General features: G+C 42.9%; 1 protein-coding gene across 1 annotated transcript in view; it reads left to right on the top strand.

The window, feature by feature from the left end:
* Window positions 1-19,619, top strand: part of LOC134965340 (indolethylamine N-methyltransferase-like) — a 63,225-nt gene that overhangs the window by 13,796 nt on the left and 29,810 nt on the right. The window contains exon 2 of the mRNA XM_063941811.1: window positions 11,506-11,622. Within this exon, the coding sequence (XP_063797881.1) occupies window positions 11,506-11,622 (117 nt within the window). The remainder of the gene's footprint in view (window positions 1-11,505; window positions 11,623-19,619) is intronic.

The following is a 19,619-nucleotide window of genomic DNA, read 5'->3' as shown; positions in this document are numbered from 1 at the left end:
GTTTTCTAGAGGAGGAGTCAAAGGTTCTAGGATCTGACACTGGTGGAAATCCAGCTCCCACAAAAAGTGTGAATGTCTACTCCTAAAAACAGTAGACCAGCATTTTAGGTACAAGACGCACTAAGAGACTGCTGTTAATTGGTCTTTACTTGTCTATACATAATACACTATGAGTGTGTGTGTTTTGTTTGTTTTTTTCTGAGCGCCCCTGTATTCAAATGGTATTTCTTCGTTGTCTTGATAACTGAAGTGTTGGGTGACACTTTTTCATCCATCTTGAACTCAAGGGCAGCCAGTATTGGCGCACGGTATTTTATCATAACCTATTTTTGTTTATAATGAAAACAGTGTCCATTGGGTGAGTAGGTCAGCTTACGCGTTTTGCTGTTTTAGTACAAAAGGGGGTTGTTCCGCACTGGTTAGGTATTACAGACAAAACCTCTTTGACTACAAGATAATTATACACTATGTGTTGATACAGGGTCGGTGGTGCTCCCAGAGTCAGTAAAGGTTACATGAAGAATAGAAGAAAAAGAAAGACTGTGGTGGGGCACTCTTAACTTAAAAAATTAGTAGACAATAACATTTTACTTTTCATTGAAAACTTATTAAAATAAGTGTGACAAAATATAAGCTAAATAATGATAGACAGTAAATAATGCCTCGGTGAAAATGTATATTATTATTACTTTACATAATGTGATGGGAAAAAGCCTGTCCGTTTATACATATAATTTTGACTGGCTTACTACCCCCATAGTGGTATCCTATATTGTGGCCATTATGCTGTCATACTCACACAGTAGTTGTAATTCTTTACGCAATGCCCACACAGTAGTTGTGCACCTTACACAATGCCCACCCAGTAGTTGTGCCCCTTACACAATGCCTACTGCAGTTGTGCCCCTTACACAATGCCCACACTGTAGTTGTGTCCCTTACACAATGCCCACACTGTAGTTGTGTCCCTTACACAATGCCCACCCAGTAGTTGTGCCCCTTACACAATGCCTACTGCAGTTGTGCCCCTTACACAATGCCCACACTGTAGTTGTGTCCCTTACACAATGCCCACACTGTAGTTGTGTCGCTTACACAGTGCCCATAGTAGTAGTGCCCCTTAAACAATGCCCATAGTTGTGCACCTTACACAATTTGTTCTTCCCCTCCGCCTCATCCCCCTAAAAGGAAAGCTGTTGGATTAGCGTGTAACACAAGGAAAGAGAGAAAACATGGTCTGCAGGGCGGGCAGCATGACATCATGAAGAGGCAGAGCTGAGAAGAGGTTTTATCATCAGTACACACCACGCCTGCAGCACACTGAAAGTGTGCATATTGAGGAGGGGGACCCTGACATTCTGTGTGTGTCCCTTATACCTGTGTACACTGAATAGTGAAGAGAGTGGACAGTAACTACATGTTTGTTAAAGGTCTTTCTGTGTAACCACCAATTATAGCAGTATCTGGACATTCCTGCCATCTGTGTCCAACCAGCTAGTTGGGCTGGCTATCTGTGTCCAACCAGCTTGAGCAAAGTATCTCTGCTCTACATCCCTATGCTGAGCTGATGTCCCTGCTGCCGGCTGCTGCTGCGCCTGTCACACTCTGACAGTAAGCGGCGCTGGCAGCATGACGCCTAATTTTCCCCTCCCTCCTCTGAGACAGTGAGTGCAGCAGTGTGCGGACCTAAAACGGGGCGTGGGTTAATGGAAAAGGGGTGGGGCTACACGGTACCAGGCTGCAGCAGGAGGATGAGCTGCTACAGCTCTGGCCAGCCAGACTTCCTTAGGTAGGTGTCTGGAAAAATAGTGAGTGAGTGAAAGTGTGTGTGTATACAGTATCTGTGTATTTGTATGTGTGTATGGGTATGTGTGATCTGTGTGTATGTGTATCTGTGACTCTGCGGCATAATGTGTGTAAGCATCACTGCTACGGAGGGCGTTACATATATAAGCATCACTGGTACAGGGGGCATTATATGTGTAAGCATCACTACTACAGGAGGCGTATACGTGTTTAAGCGTCACTACTACAGGGGGAATTACTTGTGTAAGCATGTCTGGTACAGGGGACGTTACGTGGGTAAGCGTCACTACTACAGGGGGCGTAACATGTGTAAGCATTGCTACTACAGGGTGCGTTACATGTGTATATGTGTCACAGCTACAGTGAGCATTATGTGTGTTGTACCTTTGTAAACTATGGGAGGGTGCAAATTTATAGTTTGCTGGGAGCACCGAAAACCCTAGCACGGGCCCTGCCGGTGAGGCCACATCCCTTGTGCTGAGGACACGCCCCTTTTACAGGTGCAAGTGCAAGCACGCAACCACCCCGCAAATACGAGGAGCTGCATGCTGTGATGCACATCTTTATCTAAGATGACCACTCCCCTTCCCCCTTTCATGGTGCCCACCCCCTGTAATTTTCTTCTTGATCTGTCCCTGGCAGCATATCCTGCTTGGGCTGGCTACTGTAGTCAGAGATATCAGCTCCAATCGGGCAGCTCAGCAAGGATCCGGTGCTGACGTTTCCCAAAGGGGATCCTGTACATTAGTGGTGAGCGGGTTCAGTTTTTTCCAAAAACCGAGTCCCCCAGAACTGTGCAGATCGGAGGCGGATCTGAGGCATGCTCGGTTTTGTGCACCTGCCTCAGATCCGAAAACGAGGTCAAAACATCATCATCAAGCTGTCGGATCTCGCGGGTTTTGAATTATTTATAAGGAATCGCGTGTCGCCGGCATTTTCACTCCGGACTTGGAGTGTGTACACACAGGAAGTATACTGTGTGTGCTCTGTGCTGCCTGTTAGAAAAACAAAAGGGAGGAAGGAGAGTGTTCCTTTGGTTCTCTCTGTGACCGTGTATGTGCTCTCACTGCTCTGTGCTAAAAAAGGGAAGGGGGAAGGAGAGTATTGTGAAGTAGAGGGGTTGTTTTGCAAAAGGAAGAGTGCCAGGCAGTTGCAGCGGCTGTATTTTCCTGTTATAATGGAGGCATTACTATATATTGTTGTTAAATTGGGGTCATAACTATATATTTCTATTATATTGGAGGTATCACTATATATTTCTATTATACTGGAGGCATTACTATATACTTTTAGCCTTGCCTCCAGATTCCCCCCAAATAAGGGGCTGTCGTGTAGCCAGGCCACTAGTGTCATGTAGCCACTACCACTAGCAGCATGTGGCCACACCCCTTCTAACCATGTGACCACACCCCTTTTTCGGCACACAGTACCACAAAGAAAATATTTCTACTTGCACCACTGGGCAGGTGACAATTATTGTGAAACTGAGGGGTTGTTTTGCAGGAGGAAGGGAGGCAGGAGAGAATTATTGTGGAGCAAAGGGGTTGTTTTGCAGAAGGAAGGGGGCAGGAGAGAATTATTGTGGAGCAGAGGGGTTGAGTTTTGTAGGAGGCAGGAGAGTTCAGTTGATCTGTGGCATTGTGTGTAGGTGTGCTGCTGTTACGGCTCTGCATACTATAGCACTGCATATAGCATACTGTGGCTGTTTATAGGTCAGGAGTCACGACCAGGTATTCTCTGTCTATAAGGGGCTGTGTGACTGCGTACAGTCATGCGTCACAATACTGCTCTGTGTGTGATCCAGAGCAAAAAATATATTTCTATTGGTGCATCACTCAGTGATTACTAGTAATAACACTACTGCTATATATCCTCTGTGTTTGATCCAAAGCCAAAAATATATTTCTATTGGTGACTACTAGTACAGCAGCTGCTGTATACTGCTGCCATATAGTATCTGTGTGTGATCCAAAGCCAAACATACATTTCTATCATGTATTTGAAAGGGGTGCCCTGTCTGCTGTATCTGAAAGGGGTGATCTTTCCATTCACCCAGGGGCTTCACTCCAGTGTAAAATTAAAATAATAAAAGCTAAAAACAAAAAGCCTAAAATTATAATTAGAAAAAACATATCTATTTTTTTGTTTGTGCTGTACCCCAGTGTACTATACAAATTTTATTTAATTTTCCTAAGTACTGTTACACAGCAGTATAATATTTCCTACTCATAAATGTATTGTGTGATGCTGTCGGTGTAGTCAACCGCAGTGTGTAATTATCTCCTATATAATTGCCCAGATCTGTCACTCTGTGACTGTGTGGATAATGTTGGGTGTGGCTAAGAGCTCTCATTGGGTTAGCAGCAGGTCTATCACACCCAGTTCACAGCTGATTGGGCGAGACACATCCTCCCCCACAAGATACATCCAATTGGGAGGATCTGTCCTTTGGCTGCTGTGTGTTCCCAGAGCAGGATTAATAGTGGGGCTGATGGAGCTGCAGCTGCAGCTCCACACCCCAAAATAGGCCCACTGCATCTGCAGCAACATACCATCCAACAATTCACACATAAAAATTGATACGTATTCAAAAGGGGGTGTAGCCACGGGTACAGTGGAGTGGCCACGCACCTTTTCCTATACTTGCAATGGAAGTTTGGAAAGCCAAAAATCGGTACAGTCCATAAAAAAAGGCACTGTACCTGACAAAAAGGTGCAGTTGGAGGGCATGCAACTGCATCTGCAGCAAGTCTCTGTGCTGTGGATAGGGAGAATATTTTTTTACTGCAGCGTCCTATGGGGGTTATTCTGACCTGATCGCTTGCTGCAGTTCATCGCAGCGCAGCGAAGGGATCAGGTCAGAATTGCACATGTGCCGATGCCGCAGTGCACCAGCACATGGCTGATAGCTGATGGATGTCATTGCCTAACGATCACCTGTGCCTGATTGACAGGCAGAGGCAGTCGCTGGGCAGGAGGGAATGACATGGCGGAGTTTGCCTGCCATCTTGTGGGCATTGTCCAGCTAACGCAGGTGTGGCAGGACTGTGAGGTGGGCGGGCCGCAGAGGCTGTGTGACGTCACATGCAACTGCTGCAACACCGGGCAGCGACAAGTAACTCCTGGCTAGCCCCAGGAGCTGCGCTGGCTGGGAGTTATTCTTCAAGTACAAAAGCATCACCGCTGTGTGATGCTTTTGTACTTGTGCGGGGGGGGGGGGAGCTGCATGACATGCGAGGCGGACTAGCCCTGTGCTGGGCGTCCACCGCATGTTAATGTAAGTGATTGTAGCTGTGCTAAATTTCAGGTTGGAATGACCCCCTACGTCCTACTGCCAGTCCGCCTGCCCCCTCCGGCATTAACAATCCCCACTCCCTAGCCGTGGTGCACGTGGAACAAAAGCTGCTGCGGCAACCGGCATATATGTGTATTGTATAGGAAAGTGGCACAGCAGAAGGCTTTCATAGCCCTCCCTGCACCGCATACTGTCTGAGACCCAGGGCCTCCTCTGCACGTGATGTCACAGAACTGCCTCCCTGCCACAGCCACGCCCAGATCACCAGAGGCACTGACTCCGCAACACAGCACCTGGGCTGCCGTCCTGGAAGCCCTGAGATGGCTAATGTAATGGATAGAGTTGGTGATATCACGATATCACGGAGGGCAATGTCTGGACGCTCAACAATGTAAAAGGTGACAATGCCGTGCAGTACAGTGGGTGTGCAGTGTCACTGACACTCAGGAAAAAGAATATAAAGTGCTAAATGGTCACATATGAAATGAGTTGATCTCTACAATCCACATATCAAATGGTTAAAAAAAATGTAATCCAAAAGGACAATTGCAATATAAACACACTGAATAATACATATAAAATATGTCTATAATTAATAGAATTGCTCCCAAATGGATGGATTAATCTGAATCAGACAAAGTTTAAATGACCTGTTCCTTTTAAATAGTCCCTTCTGATCCTATAGGACCTAGATAGAAATGAGCAACCGTGAATAATTACCACTGATGCATTCAAGGTGTTTTAAGCGGTTCAGCGTCCCGCAGAATGGTAGTCCCTTGATGTAGATTGTGGAAAAAGTTGCCACGGTTTCCTAGGAAACCCTCCAGCACGGTCCAAGGGATGGTATAAATTTGGGGACTTTGTCCAGGTCTTTGTTTCTTCTAATTGTAAATCCAGGGGAGCAGAAGCATAAAAGATGAATCAGCAGCCTCCATCAACGCGTTTTGTTGCGTTCACGCAACTTTTTCAAGGTGCTTGCAGTGCTGCAGGTAAGGCTTTATATACCTTAACAACATGGCTACTCATTTGCATATGTGATTGGATCTGACCATCCCATCTCATAATGTGACCAAATAATATCAGACACTAATCTTAATAATAATTCATATTCAATATTAATCCTATATGAAAAATAAATAACATAAATACTCAAATCCAGCATAAAGATAATTTATAAAATCTGGTCACATGACCACTACTCCTCATAGAGGAATATATCACAATGAATATATGGAGTGTAACTTAATGGATTCCAAGCATACCCACAATACAAGTACCCATATGATATAGATTGATCCGTATATTACACATATCCCTCCGTTTAGGGCCCGCCTCTTAGTTAATCAGCTCAATCCCGCTGAGCTAGCATCTTAATATATCCCCATCACGTCACCCGGCCGCGTCAGGGCGCGCATCGGGTGACGCTCCACTCCACACTAAGGCGCCGCGTCACTGTCACGTACAGGCACGCATCGCGTCACTGATAGGCGCAGAAGCACACAGTGACGTGGCGGGAAGCTCCATTGGTTGCCGGGGGAACACACTCTTTGTGTCATCCCGGCATAGCTGGCTATAATTGGCTGAGGCAACCCGGAAAGCACACTCTCGGCAGCATACCTGTAAATCTGCCAACCATAGTGCCAACCAGGAAGTAAACTCCATAAATATTACATATATTGAATCCTAAACTAAAGGATGTGCAGTTCGTAATGTACTGTACATCACATCCTTTAGTTTATATAGGTCTACCTTCTCAAACATAGAGTTGCACTAGTATTCACAGGAAACTAATATGTAACAATTGGATCAATAGTTTAATATAAAGACTTATATAACATTAAAAGCTACAGTATACAGGATTAAATGGTCAAATATATAAGATTATCAACATTACTACCATCTAATTCAAATCGATGTTTGGATATAATTCCACCCTTAGGCACAAACATCAGAATTTGAAACTAAAAATTACATAAGAATCATATACTGTATATATAAAAAAAAAACATATATAAGGGCACTTCATAGGGGGTAGACACTAATTATGGGGGATCACAACACTGAGTTTAGTTCAACAGCTTCATTTAACCCTAATGGGTAAATGATGTTCAATTTGAACATCCAGTATAGTTCCTGCTTGCATAAAGTTTTATAGCGATCTCCTCCCCAATTTTTGTCACCTCTATATGTTCAATCGCTACTAGATGAAGAGAGGACGGATCACCGCCGTGATGGTCTCTAAAATGCTTCGACACACTATGTGTGGGCACTTTATTAATAATATTTCGGCGATGTTCCATAAATCTCACTTTTATGCTACTTGTAGTACGCCCTACATATCTCTGATTGCAACTGCAGGATAAGAGGTATATAATGTAAGTTGTATCACAATTAATAAAGCTAGTGAGCATATACTCTTCTCCATCCCTGACTGAAAGATGCGTTGTTTTTCTGCACATATGTTTGCAGGTAGTACACCTAATAGCCCCACAACGATAGAAACCTTTTGGTCTAGATGGTAACCAATTCTCCTGCAGGGTCTCTTCATTCTCTCTAATATTTACTTTCTTAATGAAACTGGGGGCAAGTAGATTCTTAAGAGATCTATTGTTTTGTTAAATAAATTTTGGTCTATCAGAAATATGGCCCCTAAGTAAGGCATCTTGGTTAAGGATCTTAAAGTTTTTACACAATTCTTTTAATCTGCATACTTTCGTTGTTATAAGTGGATATAAAAGCTATATCCTCCTGCTTTATGTTATTGTTTCCCTTTCCCCTTTTCCCTTTGTCTACTTTACCTGGTCTGAGTAGGACATCTCTATTCAGACCAGAAACTTCCTTAATGGTTTCTTTCAGGGGTGAGAGTGGGTAACCTCTATCACTAAATGCCTCCATCATGGATTCAGCTTGTTCCATGAATTTATAATTTTCCGTACAATGACGTCTAAAGCGTAGAACTGTTCCCTCTGGATATTTCTCTTCCAAGGGGGGTAATGAGCACTTTGGTAGTGCAGATAGGAATTAGTGGCAACCTCCTTATTGTAATTGGAAGTGTATATTCGTCCTCCCCTGGCTTCTAGAGTTATGTTCAGGAAATTAATAGTGTAATGGTGTGGGTAAAGTGTAAATGAAAACTATTAGATTTTAAACAAGAAACAAACTGTAGTGCCGATGTAGAATCCCCATTCCAAATAATAAAAAGGTCATCAAGATAGCGGCCATAGAGGACCAGGTTCGCGCCAAAGTCTCCGCCCCACACATGGGTGTCTTCAAATGCACCCATGTAAAGATTGGTATAACTAGGCGCAAACCTGGTCCCCATGGCCATGCCCATCACCTGTAAATAAAATTTGTCCTGAAACAGAAAATAATTGTGCTGAAGAATAAAAGAAATAGCATCCAACAAAAAAGTCCCGTGTCTCTCCGAGAGATCGCCATCAGTTTTCAACCTCGCTGCTATTGCTTCACGACCCAAATCATGTGGAATATTAGGATATGTCTCTTTCCAGGCAAAATCCTGTATTAACTGGAGAAAATGTGTGGTATCCTTAATGTGCGATCTCAAAGTAGAGACACGGGGTTGGAGGAAGGAATCAACATAAAAAGACAAATTAGAAGACAAGGAACCTATACCAGAAATAATAGGGTGCCCAGGTGGTGAACTAAGTGATTTGTGTATTTTAGGGAGGTGATAGTGATAGTAAATTGAAACAGTGGGGTGCTTAATAAACAAAAAATTATATTCCTCCCTGGAAATAACTCCATCCGCCAAGGCATCGTCCAGCATATGTTGTAATTCCCTCAAAAATGTTGTTGTTGGATCAGATGACAGTTGTTCATAAAAAAAGTTATTGCTTAATTGTCTGGATGCCTCTATAATGTAATCCTTCCTATCTTGCACTACCAGGCCACCCCCTTATCGGCCTCCCTGAATATCAGGGAAGTATCCCTCATGAGATTTTGTAGAGCCTTCTTTTCCCACTAGTTAAGGTTGGATGTAGTTTTCTTATTTGTTCGATTCTCTTGCTGACATAGATGTTTAAAATCCTCTAATGTGGTCTTATAGAAACATTCTAACATTGCACTCTTATACATAAGGGGTTAAAACTCAGATTTGCGTCTAAAGTTACTCCTACTAACATCAAACAGCTTTGTGGGGGTATCCACAGTAAAACTAGGGTTTTCTTCCAAAAGCTGTTGTAGTATAGTCAGGGTAGGATCATCGCTTGAATCTAAAGCGATGGCCATCCCCTCTTCATTATGTCTTTGTAGGTTACGTTGGATGAAATATCGTTTCCTACACAAAGTTTTATAACGAATCTATTAAGTTCGACAAACAAGTTGAACATGTTAGGAGTACTCGTAGGCGCAAACTTGAGTCCCTTGGCCAAGAGAGACTTCTCACAACTAGTGAGTTTTTTGCTCGAGAGGTGTCACTGACACTGCACAGCACTCTCATCTTTTACATTGATTCAGCCAGTCAGTTTTGCCAGCCATTCACTATTGTTAGTGCCGGTGTCCCAATGAACCTCATTACAGGGAAGTAGACGCACTAAATAAACTACAGATCCCAGCAGCACTTAGCACAGGAGCATTCTGTCCCTTAGGGCTGCTGGGAGCTGTAGTTTGAGTGCATCTTCTTCCCTTAATGCGGTGTGTTGGGACACCAGCGCTAACATATTGACGGGCTGTCAGAACTGACTGGCTTAATCAATATAAAAGGTGAGAGTGCTGTGCACCTAGTAATATATATTTCTGATTAATTTGTGCCACACTGTAACTGCCGGTGTGTGATATAAAAAATACTTCTACATATTTCTGACTCATTTGTGTGACACTATAATCACAATTTGTGATATAAAAAATAATATATATTTTGATTTATATTAATATATTGTGCTGTGTCATCCCAGTATACATCCAGAGACTGCAGCTGCTCCATCCATCTAAGGGTGTTCTGTCAGTCCACCCAAAGTAAAAGACATATTTTTTTATATTTTGTGCTGTATCCTCCCAGAATACATCCAGGCGTGCTCCGCCCATTTCAGGGTGTGTTGTCTGTACCTCATATTCTTATTATAACTTATTGTCCTATTTTCATAACTTTTCTTATCACCACAATGTCATTAATTCAAATTAATATTATTCATAATAATTATAAATTAGATAATTTTAAATGAAATGACTATAAATAAACTATCCACACTCATATAGTGAACTTTCTGCATATCAAAAATATATTGGAGGAAATGAATTAAATTCAATTGAAATAAATTGAAATGAAAATAAATTAAATCTAAAATACCTATTGTCTTTTTTTATTCATGTTTGCCTTAATCATCTTTTTGGGAACTGAAATCTTGAGCCTTGCCTAATGCATCTTTTTTAAATACATTCTTTTTTTTATATTTTGACCTCCCAGTATATATTTCCAAGGGCTGCTGCTGCTCTGTCCAGCTACTTTGGTGCAACCTTTTGACCTAATCTGAAAAACATTGTGAGCTGTGAGATGTTCAGAATAGTCTGAAAATGAGTGGAAATAAATTATATTGAGGTTAATAATACCGTAGAAAAAAAAAAGCACCCTCAAATTCATTTTTTTAGCTGTTTTGATGAATTTAAAAAAAAAATCCAGATCCAAAACCAAAGCCTGCAAGGGTGCAAGATCCAAAACACGAAGGTGAACCAGATCCAAAACCAAAACACAAAACTTGAAAAATGGCCCGGTGTACACCCCTACTGTACATTTACATTAAAAACTAACAATGGAGCTAATTCAGGTTGTGATCGAACCACAATTATTGCGTTTGCCATGCAGGCACATGCACCGTGCCCGTCCTGGGCATGCGCCGGCACTTCCTGCAGGTGCCCCACAGAAAATTAGAACGCCTCTGCCTTTCAATCAGGCAGAGGCGTTCACAGGGTGGGTGTTCCAGCGCAAATAGGGGCGTGATCGCGGTGGCTGCATGACAACACACGCAGCCGCCGCTATCGGAAAGATGGCAGCGGGCCTCCTACAGACGCAGCTAAGCTGCGCCTGCAGTCGGCAACCTTCATTTCCCCCACCATACGAACAAAGGATTAGGCCCAATATACTATATGCATGCACTATGTGTGTGCACTAGAAATATTTTTATTAAATTGATTTCAATATTTTATTACATTTACATAGAAAATTAATCGTCGCATCATCACATGCATTTACATGAGCAGCACAATAAGGATATAAACTATCATGTGATAATATTGTGTTTCCCGGAAACTGATGAATATACATATCCTGATGAATATAAACAGAATTCCCGAGTCAGTCACATAAAAAAGGGGCAAAAACGTGATAGTCAGCCAGACTGTGATACATCAATACGAGATGGATTCTTCCTCTGACATATTTTATCCTGTAGATGGCTTTGACACTAGAAAGCATATGGAAACATATTTTTCTAACAAAGAAGAAATGATCTTTGCAGATGATTCCATTAAATTTCCAATGGAGAGTTTACACCATGCTTTCAATGCGGGTATGTACTGTATACTACAATGGCAAAATTAGCTCTAGTTTGTGTATGTGGAATGGGTATGTACTGTATACTACAATGGCAATATTAGCTCTAGTTTGTGTATGTGGAATGGGTATGTACTGTATACTACAATGGCAATATTAGCTCTAGTTTGTGTATGTGGAATGGGTATGTACTGTATACTACAATGGCAATATTAGCTCTAGTGTGTGTATGTGGAATGGGTATGTACTGTATACTACAATGGCAATATTAGCTCTAGTGTGTGTATGTGGAATGGGTATGTACTGTATACTACAATGGCAATATTAGCTCTAGTGTGTGTATGTGGAATTAGTATGTACTGTATACTACAATGGCAATATTAGCTCTAGTTTGTGTATGTGGAATGAGTATGTAGTGTACGGTATACTACAATGGCAATATTAGCTCTAGTTTGTGTATGTGGAATGGGTATGTAGTGTACTGTATACTACAATGGCAATATTAGCTCTAGTTTGTGTATGTGGAATGGGTATGTACTGTATACTACAATGGCAATATTAGCTCTAGTGTGTGTATGTGGAATGGGTATGTACTGTATACTACAATGGCAATATTAGCTCTAGTGTGTGTATGTGGAATGGGTATGTACTGTATACTACAATGGCAATATTAGCTCTAGTGTGTGTATGTGGAATTAGTATGTACTGTATACTACAATGGCAATATTAGCTCTAGTGTGTGTATGTATGTGGAATGGGTATGTACTGTATACTACAATGGCAATATTAGCTCTAGTGTGTGTATGTGGAATTAGTATGTACTGTATACTACAATGGCAATATTAGCTCTAGTTTGTGTATGTGGAATGAGTATGTAGTGTACGGTATACTACAATGGCAATATTAGCTCTAGTTTGTGTATGTGGAATGGGTATGTAGTGTACGGTATACTACAATGGCAATATTAGCTCTAGTTTGTGTATGTGGAATGAGTATGATATAATGGCTGACAGGATGCCGGCTGTCAGTTTACCAACAGTGGCATCCCTTCTGCCAGTATACTGGCAGCGAGGCAGCAAGAACCTTTGTGGGCTTGCTGCTCTCACCACACTTTCGATTTCCACTCAGTTTGTGGCGTGGACCCACCAACCGAGTGGGAATTTTGGGCGGGTGTCAGCATTCCGACAGCCAGTAATATGTCGGCTGTCGGGATTCCAACATGGGGCTCATGAACACTGGAATCCTGACAGCTGACATTATAACTGTATCCTGGCATGTTTCATGGCTGTACAATACGTTAGGGAGACTCTGGGGTCTATTTACTAAGCCTTGGATGGAGATAAAGTGGATGGAGATAAAGTACCAACCAACCAGCTCCTGTTTTTTTTTCAAACCCAGCCTGTGACATGGTAGTTAGGAGCTGATTGGCTGGTACTTTATCTCTGTCCACTTTATCTCCATCCAAAGTTTAGTAAATAGACCCCTGTATTCTCCAATGGGGCAGAGATTGATGTGCATTAAAAATATATTCTTTGTACAGCGCTGCATAAAATGCTGGTGCTATATAAATTAATAATAACAATAATACTTTTATGTTAAAACTAGGATTATATATTTCTAATTTTAGATGCTTTTTTTTTAAGGGGAGGAATCACCTTTTTATGTACTGAATGTAATGCCTATGAGGCTGTCTTTGATGACCGAACATGACTGTGTACGGTATATATTGATTGCCATTCAATAATATGCATGATATCATTAGAACTACCCATTGACATAGGATTGGTGGATTGAAGAAACCTGTGCAGCACACTGGGCTTGATTTAGATGTGGACGGGGTTGCTATTGTTGCTGTCTGCTGCGTGACCCACGTGGTCACACTACAGATCCATCAAAGAGGCCAGGAATTTTTCATCTTCTGAAGGAGATCCTGTTCTTGTCACTCCCTCCACCATGGCAGAGACCTGCATCCATTTTGAGAAATAGAGGCCATTGTTGCCCCCTCTCCACATGAAAATGGAAGCAGTCAATCACTCGTAGTCTGCTGTTGATCAGCATCCAACGTTACAGACCTGTAGTGGACATGCACGGTATGGGTCTGGTGCATGTGTTAAGTACTGAAGATCTGTACTTTCTAGCATGTGCTGAACCTAAAGCCAGTGACAGATTTCCCATTTGGTACATGAGGCATGTGCCTAGGGGCAGCACTTCTTAGGGGGCAGCACTTGGGCACATGTTTCACTGCTGTCAATCCAAAATTACCAATAACTACAAAATATTTCCACTCTGATGTATTGCACACCATCTTCAGTTTACTTTGAATGGGTTGGACATGTGCAGACTGCCCTGTAAGATGGCTTCTTAGTACTGTAAATATGTATACATCATTTTATGATGTCTTGTTTTATTAATAGGTTTTATTATACTAAACTAACACTCTTGCTGTTATGCACACCAGTGCCTGCAGGAATGTACTGGTGTCTGAACGGAGAGGGATGCAAAACAAATGAACTCACAGACAGACTAAGGAATATGACATTACGTACACAGAAGGTGATAGGGTAACAAAATAAACACAAAGTGAACAGAGAAGCCCAGAGGCTAAGAAACTGGGTGTCTCCCTAGTATTAGGAGTGCTCAGATGGAAAGAAGCAAGATGTTGTGTTTAAATACGTAGAGAACCCGAAATGCTGTTGCTAAAGGCAACAGCGAAACCTTAAAGGGTTACCAACGGGTGTGGCAGTAAACTCCTTGGTCAGAGATGGAATAATAGACACAAGGAGAGTCTCCACAATCCTAGTCCTCACTTGCAGTGCACTGGTTCAGCTTACTGCCACTAAACTGACACCAGAACACCTTGCACAGTGAGAAGGGATTTTTGCAGGCAAGTCTGAGAATACAGCCGCAAACTTGCTAAGTTCACAGAGTAGCAAAAGAACCCCAGAAAGTTAAACGACTGACTCCAGTCTTACTGCTAAGTCTGGATTGACAGAGTGTGGTACCAAATCCCAAGGCCTATTTGCAGTAAGCAACAAACAAATACAAAGCTACACAGTACTGGCTAACTTTCAGGAACTGACTAACCAACAAAGATTCAGCAGCATCTGCTTAACCTGAGAAGAGGCCTTATATAGCAGGTGCTGTCCACGCCCCACTCAGACCTCACAGACTGTGAGCACAAAAACCAGCACCGGATCCCCTGCCGTGCACAAAGCCTGTAACCACTGCACAGCAAAAGACCCGAACCGGAGTATCAGCTGCGCTCAGGCCACTACGCTAGCACTTGTCTCCCGGTTGCCATGACGACGTGGCAGCACAGGGCAGGAGACCATAACACTTGCTTACATATAATAATGCTTACATAGTTCCTGTGCAGCAGGGCTGGTTCTAGCCCTTGTGGTGCCACTAGCAAAAATAGGGCGTGGCTTCATACAGGGGCGTGGTCAGTTATGCCCCCGGTAGAGTTGTGCCCCCATTTGTGCCCCCTGTAGAGTTGTGCTCCCATTTGTGACCCCAGTAAAGTTGTGCCCCCGTTTGTGCCCCCAGTTGAGTGGCGGCGCTTTAAAAAAAAATAAAAAAAAAATTAAGTAATACTTACTATCCCTGCTCCTGATTCCCGATTGCTGCTGACCGCCCCTGGCGCCGCTCCTCGGATCTATGGGAGAGACATCATGACGTCTCTCCCATAGCACAGCATAAACACTATAGGTAAATTATGACCCCTAGCGTCTATGTGCCAGTCCCACAATGCTGTGTGGTGCGCGATCACACTGAACCCAGGTTTACCCTGGAAATTGGTGTGTATTTAAAGGGGACAATTTTATGTATATTATTCAGCCTTTGATATTTGGCAAATTTGTTGTTTTATTTCCTATATAAATACATTTTGCTTTAAACTAGTGCTACTAACTACTGTAGGTATTTATTATTATTATTTTCTTACTAAGATGCTCCCACTCACATTCCCCCTCCCACACCCAGCTATCAGCCAGTATTACCATTTCTCAGTTCCAGATCTGCAATTCTTGGTTGTGAACTTCCTGTAAGTATACAGCATTTACAAAGTCAACTGTTTAATAGTCTTAGTGTATGTATGTTATGTGACAGCCACTAGCTGAACAGCCAATCAGACACTTTTATTCCAACAAGGTCTAAAAATCCAAGTTGGATGCATTCACACTAGAGGTGACCCAGGTAGCACCTGGGAAAAACCCTGCAGGGTCATGGATGAGGGACTTGAACCCAGGTCGTTTCTGTTCACACATAGCAAAAATCCGGTTGATGCACATTCACTAGAAAAAAACAAGTTTTTGCTGTAGGTCTGAGAGGGGTACAAGAGAGAAGACAAACAAGAAACACTAGAAATTAAACAGACAAAGGTCTGGGAAAGAGCTGAATGCAGGCTGAGATATTCAAGCCGCTGGAAATAATGCTTGCAAGAATCCAGCAAAGTATACACAGCAAACACCACTGAACAAACAGCAGGAGGTCAGTTGTCTTCTGGCATGCCGAAGCTATAACCGGCAATGTACCAAAGCCCTGACTGTGCCTTATCTATTCAGGGAGTCAATCAGAACCACAGAACAGAGGCATGCCCCATGAAATTCATTAGACAGCAACTGAGTAACTGCACATACAAAGAAAGCATTCCAGCTGCTAGTTACAACTTGGATAAACAGACATTGAAAACAGAGGGAGTCCCGGTTCCTAGCAACCATTAGGACTATCCACCGGGTTTAGTACGGTATGCCGGCGCTCGGGCTCCCGGCGACCAGCATACCGGTGCCGGGAGCCCGACCGCCGGCATACCAACAGCGTGGCGAGCACAAAGGAGCCCCTTGCGGGCACGGTGGCGCGCATTGCGTGCCACACTATTTTATTCTCCCTCCAGGGGGGTCGTGGACCCCCACGAGGGAGAATAGTTGTCGGTATGCCGGGTGTCGGGAATCCGGCGCCGGTATACTGTCTGCCGGGATCCCGACATTTGGCATACAGAAGACCACCCCTATCCACTATTGGGGCTCACGTAATGTGGTGTTCCTGTCACCTAGCAATGTCTGGGTCCCACCAGACCTGTGAGCCACTGCAGCAGCAACTAACACCTAATGTACTTTATTGGAATTGTATTGTACCATCCACAAGAAACACCCTTCATACCCTACTTTCAATGCCACATATGCTGCCTTGAGCCCTAAATGTGGATTGGATCCTGCTTCTATGGATTCCTATCTACCCCTTCACTGAATGTTGACTTTATGTTGCTCTCTAAAATTATGGCCACCGGACTGTCTTTTCCTCTATTTTGTCCCATCATCAGTAAGGTTTTATTAGCAGATGGCATTCAGTTATGGGGATCCACACCGCAAAAGCATTAGTTGTGTCCTTAAACCTTAAACCCTCTGCACCCCTATGCTTGTAAGTTAACCCTAATACCCATAAAGATTATGAAAGTTTCTTGGATATTCCTTTTGAAACATTGTTATCTCAGGTTTTTGGTTCTGACTTCATAAATTATATACTTTTTTTACGCTACTCCTTCTACCTCCCTCCTGATTAATGGAACCTATTGTGGTGAATCATGGCACATGTCAGAGATATCCCCTTTCCCGTTTGATGTTCACCATCTCTGTATACCCTCTGCTCTAGATATTACTACCCGGTTTAGTTTGGAGGGCATTGGTGTTGGCGATACACATGTTAAACTTACCGCATTTGCAGATGATGTGCTTATCCATATTTCTAATCCTCTGTCTTCACTGGTACCACATGTAGATGATTTGGAAAGCTTTGGCCCTGTTTCAGGATATTTTTTTTAGCAATTTAAAGCATTGATCTACTTGACCTTCTTGGGCAACACATCTACCAAATACATGGGCGATGTATCAAATTTCTTACTTAGGCATTATTCTTCAAAATAATAATTCATGGCCTTTATAGATGTGGTATTGGGAGAATTCTAACTAAGCTTGGCACTGACTTGGGGGGATGGAGCCATCTCCGGTTATCTTATATGGGACGGGCAAACCTTTACTATGTTACTATGTATCGAGCCTAATACTAACAGAGGTTTTAATCAGAGATGAACGGATTCGGTTTTACTCGATTTAACTTGGATTTGCTCGGTTCTCAAAATGGCATCTTATTGGCTCACGGACATCACATGTTTTGGATAGCAAACAAGAAAAATCTGTATAAAACCAAACTGGCGTTAATTCTTGCGTTACATCCGAACCCACTCATAGATTTAATGTCCCGGATTTGGTGAAATATGATTATGCTGCACTTCTCTGTTGTCTGCAGGATTAATTACACTAATACCTCCCTGGAACTACTTTTTTTTTTTACTTAACCTGTCCCTCATGGCTTTTTTACATGCTGCTGATACTGATAACCCATCTCATATACTAGACAATCCCCATCTTATGATTACATATACAAATTTGTTTTATTTTACAACATAGATTCAAATTAAATTCCCAAAATGCAGTACTATCAATTTACTTTTTTTACAGAACCCACATCTTCAGTGAGGGGAAGCTTCTAACTGTTTCCACATATGGAGTGTGGCGGGACTATGCTATGTTGGCCAAGTCATTCAGACTTGCTCAAAAAACAAAAACAAAACAGTCTGTTACTCTGAGACAATCAACAAATTTAATTTGACCTTTCCTTCCCCCAAGCCCAATATTGGGGAAATTGTAATATTGTGTGAGAATCAGAAAGTGAGAGATTATGTGAGATGTCTGTTTTTTTTTAAGTGTCAATCATTTACATGGTTAAAACCAAGAGGATTTTGTCATGTACTGTAAATGATTGCCACTGAAAAAAAAGGAGAACTCTCATAAAATCTCTCACTTTCTGATTTTCACACCCTGTTAGCATACTGGTGATTGGGACAACCCTCTTGACAATCTCATACTGAGGCCACCTCTATTTTTAAGCAATTTCTCGTCATTATTGGTTTTTATGGACCTCACTAGATTACTCGGCCCTGCAAACAGGTATTGCATAATGAAAGGAACACTTTCCCCCTTTATCAATGGAAGACGTACTCAAAATATTATTCTATGTCAACTTTCTTTGCAGCCAAATATGCCAAAATGTTTCTTTCACTGCTGTTATATCTCCCCTCATAGGGAAGTCATGATGTGTACTTTGGTTCGCTCTATTTTGCCATAAGTGTAACAAACCTTTTGCTGACTTATACCATTGTCGCTGGTCTTGTCCATTAATTGGATATTTGTTGTCTGTCTGGAGATTTGCTTCTATCCGTTTGGTTAATTATTCTCCCCTGACTACTGAGTGGGCATTTTTCGGTATCATGCTGCCGGGATTCTGGTAGTCAGAATACTGATAACAAAATCCCGACCATCATCAAAATTCTGATGCCAGAATCCCAACATCCCTTCTGTAAGTATAGCAGGCAGGTTAGGGTTAGGGCAGCGCGGGGGGGGCGGGGCGGGGGGGAGAGTAAGGTTTAGGCACCATCCGAGGTGTTAATTTCTTTTTATATTTCTATTTGCTTTGTGATCAGCTACCGATGGAGCCTCCGTTATCTTTGCTCCACCTGTGACTATGCGCGCCTTCCTGGGCGAACCTAGTCACTGCGAGCATCTCCGTCTCGACGGGCGCGCATGCCCGGATGAAGACGCTCTCCATTCACTTGAATGGAGAGCATCTCCGTCCGGGCGGGCGCGCGCACCCAGAGATGCTTACAATGGGAAGCAGCTCTGTGCACTCCCGGAGTGGCTAGGCGGACGGATCGACTAGTCACGCTGGGAGTGCACGCCTGTGCCTCAGCCAGTAAAGATAACTGAGGCTCCATCTGTATGTATAATCAGGGCCGGCTCCGGGGCTTGTGGCGACCCGGGCGGCTTTAGGGGGCGTGGCTTTGTACAGGGGGTGTGGTCATTCACGCCCCCTGTACAGCTGAATTGATGTGCGGTGCGCGATGACGTCATTGCGCACCGCACAGCAAAGGTCCTCTCTACGAAGGGAAACTAGACGCTTAGC

Source organism: Pseudophryne corroboree, chromosome 10 (genome assembly GCF_028390025.1).
Source record: "Pseudophryne corroboree isolate aPseCor3 chromosome 10, aPseCor3.hap2, whole genome shotgun sequence".
NCBI lineage: Eukaryota > Metazoa > Chordata > Amphibia > Anura > Myobatrachidae > Pseudophryne > Pseudophryne corroboree.
This window is presented reverse-complemented; position numbering and strand designations above follow the sequence as displayed.